A 21,336-nucleotide genomic window follows, 5' to 3' on the forward strand; every position below is an offset into this window, starting at 1 on the left:
AGTTCTGTAGAACCTAATTTAATAATTTCCGTATACAAGTAGAAAATCATAGAGAGAAGGAAATATAGTAACAGGAATAACCTATTCACAATAAATTCAGATTTTTTTCTTTCAGGATATCAGTATAGTAATTATTTTAATACCATTAATGATACAAATGTTGTCAGCTGATCGTCGTAGCATCGATGTAATTTCCATGTCAATTAGGAATATTTTGGGAGGGTACAGGATTTGCCTCCAACTTCCTTTTTTAATTGCAAGATCAGCAGTTTATTTTTTAGATCCTGTTCATAGCTGTGAGGGTAGAAATGTTCAGAACAAATTTTAGCAGCATTAGAGTTGATTCTATTAGCTCTTTTACATCATAATATCCATTTAGCCCATAAATAATAATGTTTTAGAAAACCAAAACCAAATCCCATAGTGCAACAGCTCCGAAGGGCCATTTTCTGCCAAGCGACCCTGGCTCAGCCTGAAAGCCTGCAGATTATGAGGTATAGTCAGCAGAACGAATGCTCTTGGCCGTTATTCTTGGCTTCCTAGACTGGGTTCACAGTAGTTAAATTAATGTATTATATTGGTCCACCTTTTCAATACAAAATAAAAAGTGTTTAAATTAGATAAATGATTAGGGACTAGTTTCGACCTAGTACTAGGTTATCGTCAGCCTAAAGAAAATTAAAATACAAATACCGAAGAAATTTAACAATGTAAAGACACATAAGGTCTCGTAATAGTACATACCATGTAGAATGCAGCACTGTGTTAAAAAAACTCTTTGAAAGAGATTCATAAAAAGTCCATTGCACATTAAAAGATGTTATAGATAGGAATCCTTGAGTTGCTGGATAAGGAGAATAGTATAAGCTGGCTCCTTTAAGATGCTGGTATCCAATTGAAGAACCACTGAGCCGAAGTTACGTCGTTTGTTTACGATTAAAGTCCAGTATGCCGTACAGCATTAAAACGTTGTTGGGGATAGGAATTTTTCAGTTGTAGGTCAAGGAATTTAACATATGCTGGCTCCTTAAATGTGCTGCTGTATATTCGAAGAACAACTGAGATGAAATTACATCGTTTTTTAATATATTCATAGATTTAAAAACACATTTAAACTAGAAAGGATCTTCAGTTTTTTGGAACTTGAAGGAAGGTGATTGTTGCGTGTGGAGGCTTAAGAATCCAGAGGTGCGCTACATTATGTTTAAAATAGAGATCCATAAAAAAGTCCAGTGCGCCATATAAAAGTTGTAAAAGTAATCCTTAAGTTGCTGGTCATGGAAATCTGAAAAGGTTGGATTTCCAAGCGATGCTGCTGTTCATTCAGAGATCAGTGGGGTTCTCTGGGAAATAGTGGGTTCAAACCCCACTGTCGGCAGACCTGAAAATGGTTTTCTGTGGTTTCCCATTTTTACACCAGGAAAATGCTGGGACTGTACCTTATTTAAGTCTGCGGCTGCTTTCTTCCTACCCCTAGGCCTTTTGTATCCTATCGTCACCATAAGACCTTTCTGTGTCGGTGTGACGTAAAAAAACTAATTGAAAAAAGTCAGTGGGGTTCGAACGCACTATCTGCTGAATGCAAGCTCTCACGGCCAACTCACTCGGTAAAACATAATGTTTGTAGTAGATGAATCTCTGCTGTTCAACACATTCCACCTCTATTTGAACGTTTTTCTTTGCATGGATGCAAGTTTGTATTGTTTAACATTATTCACCAGGCCGACCAGTTGCTTCTTTGGTTTTTGGAACTGGATTGGAAAAATGAGCAGGGAATGCATTTAAAAATTGAACTATAAGATGTTGGTCATGAAAATAATCACAGAGTGATATTCCATGATTAGCATTTAAAAAGTCTGGATGTTGTCTCAGCATTTCAGGTATGAAGAATTCTGAAAATTTCATGTTCTTAGTTTATCTGGGTCTGTAAATTGTGTTGAGAAAAAAGCAAATATTTTACTTGAGTTGCGAATGAACGTTAGAATTCTGTTTCTGTTCATTTTTTTCATTTGCAAATATTTTTGTTAGTATGTGATCCAGTTTTATCTGCTTAAATTCAGGACATTTGGATTTTTACTGGATGTATGATTTATTTAAATGTTTTTTCTGGCAGATATTTATCAACGTGAAAATTTATAATCTTATAATTTTAAAGGGTCTGTTTCTGGATTGCATGTATTTATTCTGTACGTACTGAATGAAGTGATTCATGGTTCTTCATACAGGTTGTTTAAATTAAGGTGTTCGATATTGCAGCAGGGGTTGGGATTGATCAGAACGAAAAGAAATATTCTTATAAACATATTTCCAGAAACAGATACCCATTGAGATATGAGCCATTTTATTCATGTTGCGTATTTATATTTCAGACATTGTACGTCATCCTACCAGCTACTTCTAATGAACACATGATTGTCATGCAATGGAGGTTATCCTATCAGCTACTTCTAATCAACATATGACTGTCACATACATTGCACAGAACATGCATTGTGAAACCAGCCATCAACACCACCAACCAAGAGCTGTGATGATGTCAGCCAGCCTGTCCGCAGATACTATCTGCACGTTGCAGAAGATGTTCCGCATGGTTACTGCGCATTTGTACACATGCTTCGGCTCTTCTTCGCAAGGAATCCTGAACGCGTCCAGTCACGCCTGGCTGCTCGCGGGTATCGGCACACACATTGGTCGTGTGCTCCCGTATCATCTGAATATTGTGGATGGGTGTGGCATACACCAATGTCTTTAAATGTCCCCATAGCCAGAAATCCAATGGATTGAGGTCTGGAAAATGGGGAGGTCATGCTATTGGACCTCCTCGACCAATCAATCATGCAGGAAACGTTTGGTTTAGGTATTGTCACAATGCGTGGAAAACGGGGTGGTGTCCCATCATGAATAAACCACATGCCTTGGCATTCTAGAAGCCCAACGTCCTCCAACAGTCCAGGTAATTCATCGTTCAGGAATAAAATGCTTGGCCCTGCTAGTTTGTCACCCACTGCCCACACATGCGTGTTGTGGTAATTTAAGATGCCATTTCTGGTGAATTCTGCTTCATCTGTAAATAAAATGCAGGATGTAAAAATTTTGGATCTTGCGCCCTCTGTCATAGAAGTCATTGACAGAATTGTGCTTTGACAGGGAGGTCAGGAAGCTGAAGATCTTGCACACGTTGGACGTGGTACGGATACAGTAACTGCTCGTGTAGAACAAACCACGCAAGAGTATGGTTGATACCCTCAGTAGCTGCAGTTCTTCGTGCACTTGTTTGAGGATCACCTTCCACTTGTTGCAACACCTGTTCCTCCATTTCTGGTGTGCTAATGCTACATCGTCTGCCGTGATCCGTTGTCCTGGCAGCAAACGAACCCGTTCCTACAAATCACTGGTATAGCTGAGCGAAAATCTTTTCCAGTGGAATGTTGCATTGTGGATGTCGTTGAGCATACATGATACGGGCCTGTCGTCCATTACCATTGGCTAATCCATAGCAAAAACCATATCTGCCATTTTTCTCAAGGAATACCCCGTCGCACTGTTTACGTCGTCCACACAGCACTGGACCACTAGTCTGGTTTGGGTACGTCACTGCACTGCCAGCACAACCGCATACTACGACAGAACATCAGACTCGTGCAAAGACCTTCAACGGAAAGACGCACTGCCAGCACAAGTGCATAAGATTTCTGAACATCCGACGCGTGCAAAGACCTTCAGTAGGAAGATGCCTGCACCACCGAACACATTGCTCCTCTGTGCAGGTTCAGTAGCGCATATCTCAACAGGTATTTGTTTCTGGACATACGGTTACAGGAACATTTCTTCTCGTTTTGTCCAATCCCACCCCCTTTTGCAATATCGGACACCTTTAATTAAACACCCTGTACATTGACTAGGAAAAAAGAAACTAATACTGATAAGAAGCATAGTTCAATTTTCTATTTAGCAAGAAGTTTGTTTGAACCATGAGCTACTGGAAATATAACAAACATAAGTATTTTGTTTCAAAGGAACTTACATTAGCCTATACTGTATATTGTGTGAATTCTTGATCTATTTCGTTGTTAGCTGTTCCTCATTGTCATGTAGCATATGTTTAGACAGTAAGTTGAATGCAGCTTGACTCACTATTGCATAGAAAACATACTTTTTGGTGTGTGAGTATAGAATGTCTTACTTCTACATTAGTACTGCTAACAAAGTAGAATTTCCTGAACTTGAATACAATTCATGGTATAATGAAACACACTTTACAGTTTTTGAAGTGTTTTTCTTTTTTTCTTGTGGGTTAGCCTGCAACATCATATAGTTACATTGTTGTAAGACTGGAACATTCCAGTAGATGTCATATTTATATATAGGAAGATGCAATATTAACTCCTAAAATGTTCAAAAATTAGTTCCCTGTTATGCCCTCCATTTCTTACTCTTCATTGTTTGTGAATCTTGTTTTTACCTGTTGCCTTACTGATGCTTTTAAGTACTGAGTGCAGGTCATCCTTGTACTGTTTTGTTGTTCTGTTGTCCTTCACTTCTGTTATACTAGTCTTTGTAAGCTTAAAGGTTGTGATCAAGAACTTATAAGGGCTGCTAAACTAGCTGTTAGGCCCCTTTAAACAACAATCATCGTCATACCCCCACAAAACATCACAATAACTTATAAAAAGCCTTGTAGTGCTGACCCTTTTTCTTTTCTCTTTTGATTGTTGTAGGAACATAAAATATAACTTAACTGTATAAATATGAAAATTGGCAAAATTCGAGAAATTAGGACGTATGTGAAATGAGTGACTGAATGTTGAATATTCTGAAGTTCTTGTGATAGAAACTATTTTGAAGCATCAGGATCTTGCAGACAATTCTAAACACTATTATCATTCTGTCATGTGACTATAGTTTATTAGAAAAGTGTGATATCCTTTCAACATTTATGGTATGTCAGTCTACCATGTAACTATGTTAACCCTTCCCATGTCTTTTCTGGAATATTCCGTGCCAACACTTTTTTCTTCCGTGTCATTTACAATATATTCCGCAACATAATTCCCGCTCTTGCAGGTTGTTTACGGAATATTCCACATGCTAGTATAAGTTTACAGATGATTACGGCAGGTGGCGGGAAGGTTTTAGATAACATTCATGAACGCACCTTGAACCAGAAATGACTAAGTCATTTCATTTATATTTTTCCAGATTTGGTTTGATAGGTACTTGAGTTTGACAGTATCAGCTGATTAAAATAAACAGTGAAATGCCAGGTTTGTACTATGAAAATGTGGCTACGAGGACCACGTTTATTTAGGTTTACAACCATGTTTACGTATCCTTGCCCACATGTCCTTCATTCTTTTAATGTGAGAGTGTCTTCTGTCCTCTGACCAGGGAGGTCATTTTGCTGATTTGACCTCATCTTCAGGTACCCTCCATTCCTGGACTTTTATGTTTAAAGACATCTTGTTCCATTATCCCTCTCAGCTTCAAATCATCGGGCACTCCTTGGTGCCATCTGGGTTTACCTTTGGGATTCCAAACTTGTGTTAGGATCTGTTTCGTCAGTCTGCTGTCAGACATACGGAACACATGACCGAAGAAAGCCAGCCTCCTTTTCCTGATAACATCCGTTACTTTGCCCATCTTGTTATGCACTTCTTCATTTTTTCTGAGCTTCCATATTCCTTCCCTTTTGATGGGTCCTAAGATATTCTTCCCCATCTTTCGTTCTAGTTTCTCAAGCCCAGCGTTTCTGATGCATATAAAACTTCTGGTCTTACAATTCAAGAGCAAAAGGGACTGGTTTGCAGACTGAATTTGGTGAGTCTGAATACCATGGTTTCGTTGAACTGATTCACATTTTGTACTATTAATTTTCCCTTTTAAAATGTCTTTGTGGACAATATTAAAAAAAAAAAAAAAAAAAAAAAAAAAAAAAAAAACAATGTGCATGTTTTGAAAATTTTCTTTGAAAAATAAAAGCACTCGGAAAGATACAAAATATTCTGACACTGGAAGGGTTAAGATGTTGCATGAAATAACTGGGTATAACAAAATGCAGAATTAGCACTTAGAACTATGATACATTGTCATGGAGTGCATATGAAAAAATGAAGTGAAGAAGTATTCTGATGAGGGAATGGTATGAAGTCACATGGCAAATATAGATTTTATTTGAACATATTCATGAAAGTCTTTTGTAAGCTGAAACAGGTAGTGGTGGGTCTAATTTTTCACTAGTCCTTTTTGAGTGGGGTTTTGGAGCTCAAAGTTCATGGTGCACGCCTTGAATTGTACAGTACATGCCTGTTCATGTCAGCAATCACAGCCAACATCTGTCTATATCTTCACCTCTCCTCTCCTCTTTGCATGTTCTGTTCTTCTCTTTCCCCCATCACATACAACTGCTTACAGTTGTGTATGCTATTTACAAAGATTATTTTATTCTGGAAAAAAGCCTCCGTGGCTACCTCACCCACTTATCAAGTTACAATTTATTTAAAATGTTTGCTCGTCTTGCAAAACACTCGTAGACCAAGTTACTCGCATTCCGAGGTTTCACTGTATATGCTCTTCATTCCTTTTATCATCAGAAGGACTTGGTGGCGTGAATCAGTCTTCTCCAAGTGCCTCTCTGTTTAACCATGTCTTGAAACTTAATCCAGTATAATTTACGATTGCATAATCCAGCCATTGTAGGGCAACCCCTTGTGCTCGAACCTTCCAACATGCAAGTGACTAATCTCATGTTTTAATCCATATTGAAATCTGTTGATATACAATAATAAAGTTTTATTATGAATCCACCTGTTCAATACATTATAATGTTGTTACATTTAAAATAACTTCATTAGTTAAAAAGTTATATATGGGACATGTTTCACTCCCTTATAGAGCATCATCAGCCAAATCTGAATCTCAAATAATTGTTATTTACTTAAATAAATACTTAAGAACTATTAGAACATTTTTGACAAACTTAAAACTTATTCTATTAGAAAATCATAAAATATAAAAGCCATGTATACAAAGATTTTATATTTTATGATTTTCCAATAGAATAAGTTTTAAGTTTGTCAAAAATGTTCTAATAGTTCTTAAGTATTTATTTAAGTAAATAACAATTATTTGAGATTCAGATTTGGCTGATGCTCTATAAGGGAGCGAAACATGTCCCATATATACCTTTTTAACTAATGAAGTTATTTTAAATGTAACAACATTATAATGTATTGAACAGGTGGATTCATAATAAAACTTTATTATTGTATACCTTCCAACATGCCCATAGCAGTTTGTCTTTGCTAACTCTCACTACATGGCCAAAGAATCTTGGTGCTTGTTGTATTATGATGAACAGTCATGCTGAAATTCAAAGTTCTTTCAGTATAGATTCATTAATGCGATGTGCTGTCCATGAGCTCAAGTTTGCTGTTCATGTCTCGGCAGCAATGTGGCGATTGGGAAATTGAGAGAGTTTACTAGTCGCAGTTTTAGAATCCTGGATATGTGACTCCCTTTCCAGATGTATCTCATTTTCACTATGGCTGTCCTGATGATTTTAGTACCGTTTCAGATTTCTCACATTTAATGGAGTTTGTTACAGTGCAGCCCAGGTAGATAGTTTTCCACCACTTCATAACCACCAACATTTTTCAAGTGACAAAAAATTAATTCTTCTTCTTAATTTCCTGTTTCCAGTTTTAATTAATTGATTAATTATTAATCAGTAGACAATAATTATGGTGTGAGTGCATTTTATAATTAGTAATGACAGTGTTCGTGTTTGTATGAGATTTTATGTCTTGTGTGTATGTTGCTATGTTTTATCTTGTGTTTAATTAGAATAAATTTCAGGAAATAAAATACTTCAGTTTGCTGTTTTCGTCCAGTGACTAGATTGAAATGTTTAATAGAAATCCAAAACCTCAAGGTTTTGACTCGTTTGATGTGGAATGATACGTATGTGGCTTACACCCACTTCACTCCATCCTGATTTACAGATAGCTTTGTCTGTCTTCCATATGATATGATTGCTTGTTTGATGCCAAAATAATTTGAATGAGATGCAGAGAATTCAAGAGATAAAAAGATTCCCTTGAAAATAGTTTCAACTTATCTGTAATTAGACCCTGACAGTAGATATTGTATGAGCCCTTCCCTTAGTATGTTAGTTGATATGTTAAGTGGTTTAGCTGTGATTCATGAGCATATGTGTTCTTTCTATGTGGTTGAGTGTGTATGTTGTGTTTAGACTGTATAATTAGATGTTACATTTGTCTTTCAGATCTTAGTGGTAGTGTGCACCGTACTGTTGTTTGTTAGATGTGATACTCTTCAAATGGTGATGTGTAAGTCTCCAGTTTAAAAAAAAATGGGAATACAAGCTATCCTGCTTGAAGAATCATGGATTTTTTTTTCCCTTTCCAATAGATTCCCAGCTCCCTCCAAAGGAGGTATGTTGACGGGGCTGTTATTAATGCTTCATTTTCTTCAGCTAGCTCTGCAGTCAGTTTCAGTACTTATCAATGGGGCCAGAATTTGTTTCAGAAAGTTTAATATAAAAGTTAAAATAAACGGTTTCATAGAATATGTAGATTTAGCAATACTACTTCAAAGGACTAAATGCTGTTCAAATTAGATACATCAGTGTTATCTAGCCCAATGCCACAGGGCATTATTGATGATGATGATGATGATGATGATGATGATGATGATGAAGTCAGTGTTCAGCAATAGTAAAATGGAGTCTATCCTATTCTAAATTATAAAACAAAGAGTTCATCTGTATGGAATGGCTTATACATTATCACTGTTTGGAGGTATCAGCTTGTGTGTAGTTATTTGTACTTGTTGTTCGTAGGTGCTAGTGGAACATGGTGCTGTGTTGAATGTTTCCTTCCGGCCTAGGTTGCAACATCCCATTCCCCAGCTGCTTGGGCTTCCCACCTGAGACTGACGAGCTGCTCCCTAGGAGGATGGCTCGAGAGCCTGTGATCCTCAATGTCTACGACATGGTAAGTTCTATTGTATGTTTCAGAGTGACTGCATTCAGGGTATATTCAGTATTGTACAATATACGTAATTTTTCCTGTCCTCGATTTTGAAATGGAAATTTGGGAAAAAATAATACGGTATAATTTTTCTGATTATGTCAACGTTTCCCATTATCACTGTGTTTTCTGCCTTCTTTCTTTTGTTTGTGTGTGTGTGTGTGTGCCCACACGCAAAATGTACAATCGTGAAAACATTAAGGGTAGGCTAGACAGGCTTTTCTCTTCAAAGGAGGACATCTGTATGCCAGCGATTGCTGAAGGATCAGGTCTCCCATAACTATATTAGTGTCTTGATCCTTCAAGGTTCCCATTAGTATTTCTATTTGTTCATAAAATTCCTCTCTCTCCTCTTGTTATTTATCAGCAACGGAATAAAATGTCATGTTCATTTCCATAAAAATTGCTATATTTAACAATGCCAGTTTATATTAGTTACAATTTCTTGTTATTATATCCACCTATTCAATACATGAAATGTTTATTGTCTCTAAAAGGACATTTACCACAATACAAACATTAAATGGGACATGTTTCGCTCGTTATGTCGAGCATCTTCAACCATTCTTTACAATTATCTCAAGGTTGAGTCCTTATGTTAAACCTTATTTACAATTATTCGTTCATTAAAATGTTATTATGCAATAAAATATCCTTACTATATAAAAATTATACATGAAGAAGTAACAATTAAAACAGATCATAATAGACTAGACGTTAATCACAGGAACTTGATGTCCAGGTCATAGTAATGCCAACTAAATTATATGATCTGGCATGAAAATTCTGTTTTTTTCTAACACTGCTTGTGTTATGTTATTTATCAAAGTATGAAAAGTCATATAAATATTAATGGATTAAAAGAACAAACTTGCAATATATTCTCGTAAATGAGAATTACACCACTATTAAAATTGGAACATTGGAGGTTTGTAATCTGTTGTATGCGTCATAACTTTTAGTCTTCACCAAATAATTATTATATAATAATTAACCATTATATAAAAAGTAAACATGAAGGAGTATATATCAAAATGATCATTAATAGAACATACATTATTCACTGGAAGTTGATGTCCAAGTCATAGTAATATGTCATTTAAAATTGTAAGATTTGGCTAAAAAATTCTTTCTAACACTTCTAGTGTTAATTTTTCAAAGTATAAAATGTTCATGTGAAGGTTAATGAATTAGAAAAGTTAAACTTGCGATATGTTCTTGGATGAGAATTACTCCATTATTAAAAATAGAATATTGGAGGTTTGTCATCCGTTGTATACATCATACTTGTAGACTTCACCAATCCCCAAAGCAATGTTGAATCAGCCAATTATTACTGGTCTGTTTGTTTTTAAGAGTAGTTAAAAGGGACACAACTGTTTGTTATATAGATGTTGGTGTGATGTTTACTGCAACGTTATGGATGAATACAGTACGTCTGTAACAGAAAAATGTTACTGGTTTGAGTGTGATGGTTTGTAATCCTTGTTATAGTTTCTTAAGGTTGGAAACATCACATACCCCTTTTCTTGGCACGCTTTAGTGCCTAGCTGTGCTTGTTGCAGTACTGAGACCTTTATTCTTCTTACGTCTAGTGTTATACGTATGGGGCAGGTATGGTGGAGGGCGAGTAGGTGGGGATGAAGAAGGAGCTGTGGGCGGGGCGTTGGGTGCTGGCATAACATGAGGAGGACAAGTAGGGGGCGTAGGGGAATAAGGTGTAGGTCGAGTATTGCATGCTGGCTTAACTTGTTGGGGGTGGGTCTCTGTATATATATTCAAGGTGGGAGTTGTATTTGTTGACGTATTAGAAGGTTTATGATTGAAATTTTTTAAAAAGGTTTTGCTGTTATCTGGTTTAAAGGCTTGTAACAATTTTGGTAATTGTTCTATTAATGGGCTTTTTATTTCGATTGCATTGTTTAGGTTTTTTTCCTATTGAAGAACTGTTTTAAGTGAATATAAATGTTTTCATATTTGGTCATTAACTTTCCTTTTTCAGTTCTTTTTATTATCTTGAGGTCCCTATCTATAGTACTAAATTGATGGCTGGTCTCTTTCATATGGTTGGCCATTGCGGAATACTTATTATGTTTTAATGCATTATAGTGTTCCGTATATCTTGTGATAAGACTACGGCCTGTCTGTATGTCTGTCCAACATATGAAAAATTGCACTGTATGCATGTTAATCTATATATTCCTGAACCCTGATATTCCTCTTTATTTGCATTAACTCTATTATGATTAAAAATATATATTTCTGTTAGTGTTGTGTATCTTAAAAGCTATTTGTAAATCTCAATTTTTCAAAGGATTTGTAATTTGGTGAATCGCAGAGTTAGTGTAGGTGAAAGTAACATACCTTGATTTTTTTTAGTTTTCTCTGGGGTAAGGTTAGCAGCTAGTTTAAGTTTTATTTTGTTAATGATTCAATAAATTATTTCTCTTTTGTAACCATTAATCCATGCTAGTTCTTTTATAAATCTGAGTTCTTTCTTTAACAGGTGATAATGGTATTTAGAAGGCTCTGTTGACTAGGCTAAAAAAGGATGCTTGTTTATGGGATATCGGATGAAGGGAGTAGTTTTTTATTGTAATTGGAGTGTGTATTAATTTTTTATATATCTGAAAATCGAATCCAAATTCTTCACCTGTAACGTTTATATGTAGGAAGTTCAATGAACCGTTGTAAAAATTGGCTGATTCAACATTGGATTGGGGATTGCTGAAGACTACAAGTATGATGTCTACAACAAACTACAAACTTCCAATGTTCTATTCGGTGTGACGTAAAGCCCGTAGCAAAAAAAAAAAAAAGTTCTATTTTAAATAATGGTGTAATTCTCATCCAACAAGAACATAACGCAAGTTTCTTTTCATATGAACCTTTTATACTTTGTAAAATTAATTTAGCACTAGAAGTGATAGAAAGAATTTTTTAGCCAAATCTTACAATTTTAATTGACATATTACTATGACTTGAACATCGACTTCCAGTGAATAATGTGCATTCTATTAATGACTATTTTGATAGTTACTCCTTCATGTTTACTTTTGATATAATAGTGAATTATTATATAATAATAATAATTTGGTGAAGACTAAGTTATGACGCATACAACAGATTACAAACCTCCAATGTTCCAATTTTAATAGTGGTGTAATTCTCATTTACGAGAATATATTGCAAGTTTGTTCTTTTAATCCATTAATATTTATATGAATTTTCATACTTTGATAAATAACATAACACAAGCAGTGTTAGAAAAAAACAGAATTTTCATGCCAGATCATATAATTTAGTTGGCACATTACTATGACCTGGACATCAACTTCCTGTGATTAATGTCAAGTCTATTATGATCCATTTTAATTGTTACTTCTTCATGTATATACTTTTTATATAATAAGGATATTTTATTGTATAATAACATTTTAATGAATGAATAATTGTAAATAAGGTTTAACATAAGGACTCAACCTTGAGATAATTGTAAAGAATGGTTGAAGATGCTCGACATAACGAGCGAAACATGTCCCATTTAATGTTTGTGTTGTGGTAAATGTCCTTTTAGAGACAATAAACATTTCATATATTGAATAGGTGGATATAATAACAAGAATTTGTAACTAATATTAATAAGTTCAATACGGGCAAAAAACATGAAATTGGTCTTCTGCAAAATGCAAGTTTAGTCGAAGTGTTATTATTTCAATGGTGGATCATAAGTTTGTATACAGCAACTGAGAACCACAGTTAGCAGTGTCGCAGTAACAAGGCTGCTTGGCAAGCTACTCGTGTTGTTCTGTACACATATCACTAGTAGGCTTGTAGTATCTATACGAGAGGTGTGCTCTTGGTCTATAACATATACTGATCTCTTTAATTAGTTTTACATACATTAGAGAATAGTGGTTACTGGTGGGTAAAAGAAAAAGAAAAAAGAAACCGGAGTTACAGCGCATAGTTTAAATTAACAGTGATTGCTTTTTCAGGAAATAATGGCAATCATGCTGCAACATGAGTTTTGTGTAGAGGCATCGCATGTACACTTCTGTTGTGAATAAAAAGAACAGTTGCAATGTGCAAAGAAGGAAGCTGTATCATTTTGGGGACCAAAAGCAGGCCAGTATCCAGAAACTGAAAAATAAGCTTAAAATATGTAGCTGGATTCGAAATTATGACTATCCCATTTTGCACGGAATGTTACAGCTATAGGTGCTCAATATTCCAGAGTAAAGCAATATAGAAATTACATAGTTTGAAGAAAGCGAAAGGTGGCGCTGTAGGTTCATGAAGAGGAACAACCTTTCTCTTTGAAGGACAACATCTGTATGCCAGTGATTGCCGAAGAACCAGGTCTCCTGTAACTGTGTTTATGTCCTGATTCTTCCCATTAGTATTTCTGTTCGTTCATGAAATTCCTGTATCTCCTCTTGCAGTTTATCGGCTGTAGGTGTGAAGATTTTGATTACATTTCGACCTGTCTTTTCCTGCTTCATTGATTTTGAAAAAGCTTTTGTCAACATTTGATGATATCCTTCTACGTCAGCTGAAATATATTGGGTTTGACAGCGAAGATGTGAAAACGTCATCAAAAAGCTGTATTGGTTAATGCCCTAAGATAGCATGTAACACATTACTTTGAGAGATAAAATATATGAATATTACCTTAAATTGCTTGTAGAGGAGAGGTGTGTTCATTACCAATGCTGAAGTGTAACAATCCTGCCCCCGGAGGAAACTTTTTGTAACCAAACCATAGAAATCGTGCACCATTACCCACAACCCTCTGCTGAACACTTAACTTCCATTGGACACATTTTATGGAACATACTGTTGCTCCCATAATTCATGGGAGCTAGATATTGCCAACTTCATTCTGTTAATGGTTGCTAATAAGAGTTATAACCCCAAATGTGGGCCAGTGGTTGACACTTCGAGGGGCTTTGTGTTAAACATCCTTGATGTATTAGACCATTGGTTGTCTGGCGTTATCCAGGATGTATGCAAGCCAGTAAAGAACAGCTGTAAATAAAATGTATACCCTTCAGTTGGTAGCACATAAGAATGCTATCGGCATTCTCCTATTCTAACAACAAAGGAACATTGCTTTGCACTGAACCTCTGCCTCTACTCTTTGGCACCCCTGTCATAGAATTGTTGCTTGTGTTGGAACTAAACAGCTCATGTCAGAATTGGAGACCACATTACAAAACAGATCAAGATAAAAAAGATTGTATGCTTTCTCCAGGCCTTTTTAACTTGCACTCAGAATCTGTTTTTCAAATTACCTTTAAGGAAGTTGATAGAGGAATCAAGATCAATGGGAAGCAAATAAACGCTGTCTGCTGTGGAGATGACACCATGATAATATAACAGTCTTCTTCTGTTGTCTTGGCTTGCTTCAACAGTAGGTGGCAAGGAACTTATCTTGTGGACGTTCTGGTTGCAGACAAGTGGATGAATATATCCATCCTTGTATGCCTTAGTTATGCGAGGTGTCAAAATATCTGGTGTGGAGTAGGATGAGGCATACCACTAGCCATAAATGATAGAGACGAGAATTATAGGCACTAAAAACAGTTAAAATAGGCATGCATATAGGCTCTTAAATTAGCCAACATAGGCATTTAAATAGGCACTAACATGGAAAATAGGCGACAAAATAGGCATGAAAAAATTACTTATACAGTCATTTAATAACACACTCAATTACTATAAAAGGAATTTACAAGCAACGTTCCAATGTTTTCCGGTAACATTCTTGTTCTCGTCTCATGCATAATGTTTTTGTACTGAAAGATCTCTCAACATCACATGAAGTGATTGGACAAAACTTCAAAGAAGTCACTTCATCTGGTTTTATTTTGCTGACAGCGGCTGCATTCCCAGAGGTTCAGTCAGAACTTCCCCTGACTTCTTCCACAATCCTACGTGACTCCACCAGGGACATGCCACTCTTCTCCAACTTGGTGATTGCTCCCGGCAGCTTGTTGAAATTTGAAGATGCTCTGGTTTATGCAGGGGCATATTAGCGCCCAACATTGCAGTGCATAGGTCTGAAGAAAATGGTTGTTGGTCACTGCCCAAAGTGGACTGGTAGAAAGGCTGCGTTGATACAGATTTCTTTACTTGTGTCAGATGCATTGCATTATTTCTAAGTTGATCTATGTGGTATAATAAAATTGACTTAAATTATATTGTCCGTATATCTTAAATTTCTACAGTTGGGCTAATTGGCAATAATGCTTAGTATATATCATGCATTTGTTTCATAAAAAAAGACTATTAGATATGATGTTGCTAGAAGTACAAAACGTTAAAGTAGGAACAACGGAATTAGTAATTTACATGGAAATATGTCCTGAAGGATTTTCAGTTATTTGCCAGTATCGTATCAAGATCACCGAGTGAAAAATATAATAAAGAAGTGAAATGATACCGCAGTAGCGTAGAGGAGAGATCCGTCCTTTATGCTTGCCAAGGACCCACCAAGCTGGCCATAGCAGTGTTCTTACTTGTATAGAAGAATGAAAACGGAGGCAATATAAATCTCAGATTTGTGAACATTTTATTAGTTTCTATTCGCTGGCTTTGGTCAGCAGGGTCAACTGTCATTAAGACTATTTTCTGTTGCCTGCAATAGATCCTGCATCACGTGTGCCCACAAGGCCGCTACCCTCGTTGAAAATTAAAAACCACATCATTTGAAATTGTTGTGACATGCACCCATAACCTTATTTTTTGTCACAATTTAGCATGACACTAGAGGGGATGCTAGAGGCTTGTTAACATGGGAGCTTACGCCCCTCAGACTCTCTTTGCTTCCAGACTTTCCCACCCCAAGCACAACGGTTAACAACTGGACCTCACCAATCCATATCGACGGTCTTTTCACTGGCCTGGGCAACAACCTTGTAAAACACGTTATGGCATCGTCCTCGTCGGGCTACATTGGATCTGAAATATGTGTTTCATGAAGGCTTAGGGGAAGTGTAATAGAATTCATGATTTTTTAAAAGGAGTTTTAAACATTGCATTTGTTGTAAATCTCTATTTTCACAGTAAATTAATCAAAGTTCAAAATACCGATTTAATTTTCATCCATTCTGTGACAAGTGACCACCGGCGTTCTAACGCCCCATTCAGTAATTTAACGATTAGTTACGTTTTTAGCAATATAAATTATTGAAAGTTCACGACTAATACAGCATTGCAACAAAACAACTTGCTACAATACATAAATTAATAGGTCTATATATGCTACCATGAAATGCAGTCATACCGTAGTTCTCAATCACAAAAAAGATAAAAGGAACAAACGAACTTACCTCCTTACAGCAAGCTTGACAGACTACCCTTCTATCCGTAGTGAAATTGGGATCCCCTGTGATTCACTGCTTTAGCCAGTAGGTCTTCGACAATTTTTCTGTGGTCGTAGCCGCAAACACACTTCTTCTTCTTCCACTTCACAATAAATCACAAGACGTTCTGAACATAAAGCATACGCGTACAACAGTTCGCATTGAAAGGGAGGTACAGGGCATATGGGTTGTGCAACATAGTTCGACGTTGACTGGCCCTCGCATATGTCTTAGGAGGTTGGAGGGTTTGAAGGCTTCGAGGTCAAATTGTTCCTTGTTTCTCCTGTTGAAAATTTCCCTAGAACTATTTCTGGTGACTTCTGAGAATTCCCGTTTTTGTTCGTGGGGTAAACAGATATTGAGAAAAGAGAAGATAATTCGGTCGAGCACAATAGCTATAATATAATGCACTGGAAGATAATCTTCCTTTTAAAAATACAGTCATGGTATTTGAAGGTGCTCAAATACGACAGCCCCGTGTCGGTAGATTTACTGGCACGTAAAAGAACTCCTGCAGGACTAAATTCCGGCATCTCAGCGTCTCCGAAGACCTTAAAAAAAAGTAGTTAGTGGGACGTAAAGCAAATAACATTATTATTAAAATACAGTCAAAAGGCATCAAATAGGCAATTGTACTCCAAAGAGGCATCAACCCCTGAAATAGGCATTTATAGGCACAATGAAACCATCAAAATATAGCTTTTAAAAAACCCTAAAACTGATTTATATAAAAGCCTATGTTTCTGAACACAGAAATCAAATAGGCAAATTCTTGTCTGTAATGATAACGCATGGTTAACTTTCCTGGAGAGATGTCCCAATTTTACTCATACATTAAAAATATCTATGAACAGTACACAGACGAGCCAACTCTCCTGATTTAAGTGGGAGACTCCCAATTTTTCATCGTTCTTTCTGATTGCCGGGACTGATCCCCCCTATTTTTAGAGCAGTTTCAGTAATTTTCTTATTAATTTAAACTTCTGCGCATTTCCTTGTTCTATTCATATATGGCTGAGTATGGCTGGTGGATAGTAGTTCTAATAATCGCAACCGGATGGCAGTACGGAGCACGGTGGCCAGCCATGTGCTCCTCTTTGGTCTATAATACAGTCAAATACTCAAATAATGGAATAATAGTGCACCTATTAATATATTAATGTTCCCGCGATGACTCCCGCTATAGCGCCGCGTTGGAGCATTAACTGAATATACACCTGTATAAATATTGCTCCGGCTACAAAAATTCAATGCATCGGGTCGTAAATCATACCTAGACTCTGAACTGAGATATAACTTATGAACACGAGCAACTATAACATGGTGCATACTCGTTTCTCAGGGTAAAATTCGCTTCCTTATGTTCCCATATGCTTTATATAAATCGTAGATTCCGTTGAAGAGTATCGGTCCGTTGAAATAGTCATTCCGAATCCATACGTGAAGGAAATTATCTAATCATCACCTAATATCTAACATAAATTAATTTAATAGATCCGTATATTATCATATTACTATATATTACAAGTTACTTAAGGAATAGAAACGCGAAATCAAAATTATATCTAGTTTATTAGCATGCTAATGTATAATAAAATTGAATAATATGCATCCATCGGCAATAAAGGAAGGAAAGTTGTCTGAAATTACAAATATCATTCTCAAATGCTTAACTTCCGAGATAAACATATTTGAAAAATCTTTAAGTTATCATCTTATCTGCTTACATTTTCGTTAAGTATCAAAATATACCATATCTTCCATGCTTAAATTGATACAAGGGGGAAAATAGGGACCATAACTTTATTAATCCAAGGAGGAGTGGAATATCTTCCTTTTTATATTGTTTGGGATTTTCTTTGGGGCAACATTTAAGTCTTTCCTTTCGGTCTGTTTGACAAAATTTACTTGGATACATGTTTGGATTCTTGTTTGTGACTCACCACGTTACGAGATAAGCATTACCATGTTTAAACTCTGGGTTCAAAACACCCATGCAGTTACTAATACTCCTATCATAACCCAACATGAATAAATTAAAACAGTACATCACCATATGTACAAAATAAACCAAATAATTTTAGTACAGAGTGCCATAGATTTGATAGTACGTCAGTCTAACCTGCGAAAATCGTGCCATTCATTCTTAATCATGTGCCAATATATTTACATATTCTCAAATATCTCTTCGCTGTGCCAATGCTTAGTCAGAGTAAACCGTACTTCATATTAGCGTTAACGCGCCGACCTTCCAATATGTAAATGTGCGAGACTCCATTCTATTCCTGAATATATATTTTACGTAATGTATAACAAACACGTAACCTCTCAATATCTTCCGCTGAAAGTTACAACGAGACATATTATATTTGACTCGAGACATACATTCAACTCAACATGGCCTAAATCCTTCACTTGCAGCGCTAACCCAAATATAAATAAAATATGTAACACAGGAATTTGCAATTCAATCATCTATCCCATTCTTAAACAACGAACAGAAACATATCTCTTCACTCTAATTACAACTTGCCACATTAACATTCCATTTCCTTCATATATATATATATACCTCCATATTTAAAAAATCTCATCATTCAATTCCACTAAAATAACCTCTGTGTTACGGTAGCAATACTTAATAACCCGATTATTCTCTCATACACTGCAACTTCGTAATATTTCAAACACTTCTTTACAATGCTATTATCGTACTGGCCATGATTGGTTCACATATTGACCTGAAGTTTTAGGTTACGTCTTATATCTCGCCTACATTTTCTACTATCATAACTGGTTAAACGTTTCACGGTCTACACGTATTGATTGGCACAAAACATGCACAAATGCTCAATCAGATCTAGTTTCCATTAACCTTAAAATTATCACATTAGCACCATAGTTATATAGCATAAATTGGCACTTTTCATCGGCTAATAATCGGCATTTATATTCATATATCCTTTCATTGGCACTTCATCTCTTACATCTAGCACTCCTGTACACATATAAATATTTTTCATCAATTGATTTGAAATTCATTACGATGCAACTCATAATACTTATCTCGTAACGGGATTTTGCTGCTGGATCTCTCCTGGACTACGGCATCATGGAGTAGGCAGCCCCTGCGATCCAAAGATTACGTCATCTGCGGCTCCGGCTCGGGATCTTGGCTTGAGCTATTCAGTCTTGAGCAATCATTTCCTTCTGTTTAAGCTGAGTCCATCTTGTCACCAGTTCTCATGCAATCATAAAAGAACAAATACATAGTAGAATTCATAGTGTACTGGTGAATAGTAGGCAATTCAATACGTAATATTTGTTTTCGGAAACTCTTATTGGACGAGAATATTCTTTTCTTTAAATTTTAGATTTCTCTAATTCGGCCTACTTCTTGCTATTTCTTTCGCTTAAACAGATATTGTCTCCCTCCTGGAAACAAAAATTATTATTTCCTTAGCAAGGATTTGCCGTTATACTACTACTTTCGGCACTGTATAACTCGGCTGAAGTTTCCTTTGGTTTCTGAGTTTAGATGTTACAGTAATGAATATTTCCTTCAAATCTATGCCTTTTCTGCCGATATTCTTGTAGATGTAGTCTTCATTGCTGTTTATATATATTAATATTCTAGTATTTAATGTTCCGTTGATCCTTTTAAATCCTTCTGAGAGTCGTGCTGCTTCTCTTCAACCCGTAACTCTATCTTCTTCACAAGGTAGTCAAGAATCGTTCTCATTCAAATTTTTTCAGTCCATCATTATTTAATTCTTGAGATTCTTTTTCCTTGCGGCCGGCCGATATTGATTTATTAGATCTCTACTCTGTGTACTTGCACCTAAAGCTATTGTGCGCCATATTTATCCACTGTTTCCATGACATTTACGGCCGCTAATGTAACGTAATGGTACAATAGGAAGTGGAAGTCGCAAGCGAGTAACCTAACGTTAGAAGTAGCACGTCATAGATGTCTACCAGGGCAGGACATGCATGAGTGCTCGTGTTATGTCATGTAGTAATGCTTCTTGGTTGTACTGTATGTCTTAATATTTGTTGTGGCCAAAATGTTAAAGAAGAAATATGATGCAGTGTTTAAAGGCACTTACAGGGAAGAGTTTTCTTGTTTTAGTGAATCCAGGAAGGGACTAACATTCACATTCTGTACTATATGCAGGTGTAGGCGGGAAGTGCGATATACTCAAACGTGAAAATGAATAAAACATACACAGTGTGTCCAGTCTGTAGAAAGAAACCAGAAACTGAACTTTTCATGTAAAAACCAAGATGTGACGAATTCCGAAGCTTTATTTACGTTATTTATTGTAGAATATAACCTGCCTGTAAATTGTGCCTACCACTGGGGGCTTTGTTTTGCAAAATGTTTCCTGATTCGAAATTCGCTAAATGTTGTGGGTGTGCTGTAACAAAAACAGTGGCTATCATTACAGAAATGTTCATGGAAGAAAGGGCAAAAATTGTATCACATTTGCTGGTGAATGCATTTTCTGTTGCTACTGATGGTAGCAATAAAAGGGACTTGAAAATATATCTTATTGTTGTAAGATTTTTTAAGCCTGAAATTGAAATTCAGAGTTGTCTACTCTCCATGCCTAATTTAGAAAGGGATGCTACTGGAGCTAACATTGCCAATCCTTTGCTTCCAATTTTTCAGTAATTCTGCATTCCATTAAGAAACTGCCTACTTCTTGGTGCTGATAATGCTCCAGTAATGGTATGATTAAAGAATGGTGCTGCAGAGAAGGATGCAGCATGCTTACGTGTAAATGTAGCTGAAAATATAATTGATATAGTTTATTATCTGGAAAGGAGTGCAAAGAGGAAAGAAAAGTTCAGAAAATTTCAGGCTTTACACAACACAGAGGTCAGGAAAATTCTGAGTCATGTGCCTACTC

General features: G+C 36.2%; 1 protein-coding gene across 8 annotated transcripts in view; it reads left to right on the plus strand.

The window, feature by feature from the left end:
• Positions 1 to 21,336, plus strand: part of LOC136873612 (deubiquitinase DESI2) — a 148,727-nt gene that overhangs the window by 25,846 nt on the left and 101,545 nt on the right. For 5 of the 8 annotated variants that reach the window (XM_067146717.2, XM_067146714.2, XM_067146718.2 and 2 more), the window contains exon 2: positions 8,861 to 9,014. In XM_067146717.2, the coding sequence (XP_067002818.1) occupies positions 8,889 to 9,014 (126 nt within the window). In that variant the 5' untranslated portion in view covers positions 8,861 to 8,888. The remainder of the gene's footprint in view (positions 1 to 8,860; positions 9,015 to 21,336) is intronic. The other 3 variants (XM_067146733.2, XM_067146742.2, XM_067146752.2) reach the window with 1 other exon arrangement.

Source organism: Anabrus simplex, chromosome 1, assembly GCF_040414725.1.
Source record: "Anabrus simplex isolate iqAnaSimp1 chromosome 1, ASM4041472v1, whole genome shotgun sequence".
In the NCBI taxonomy this organism is placed as follows: Eukaryota; Metazoa; Arthropoda; class Insecta; order Orthoptera; family Tettigoniidae; genus Anabrus; species Anabrus simplex.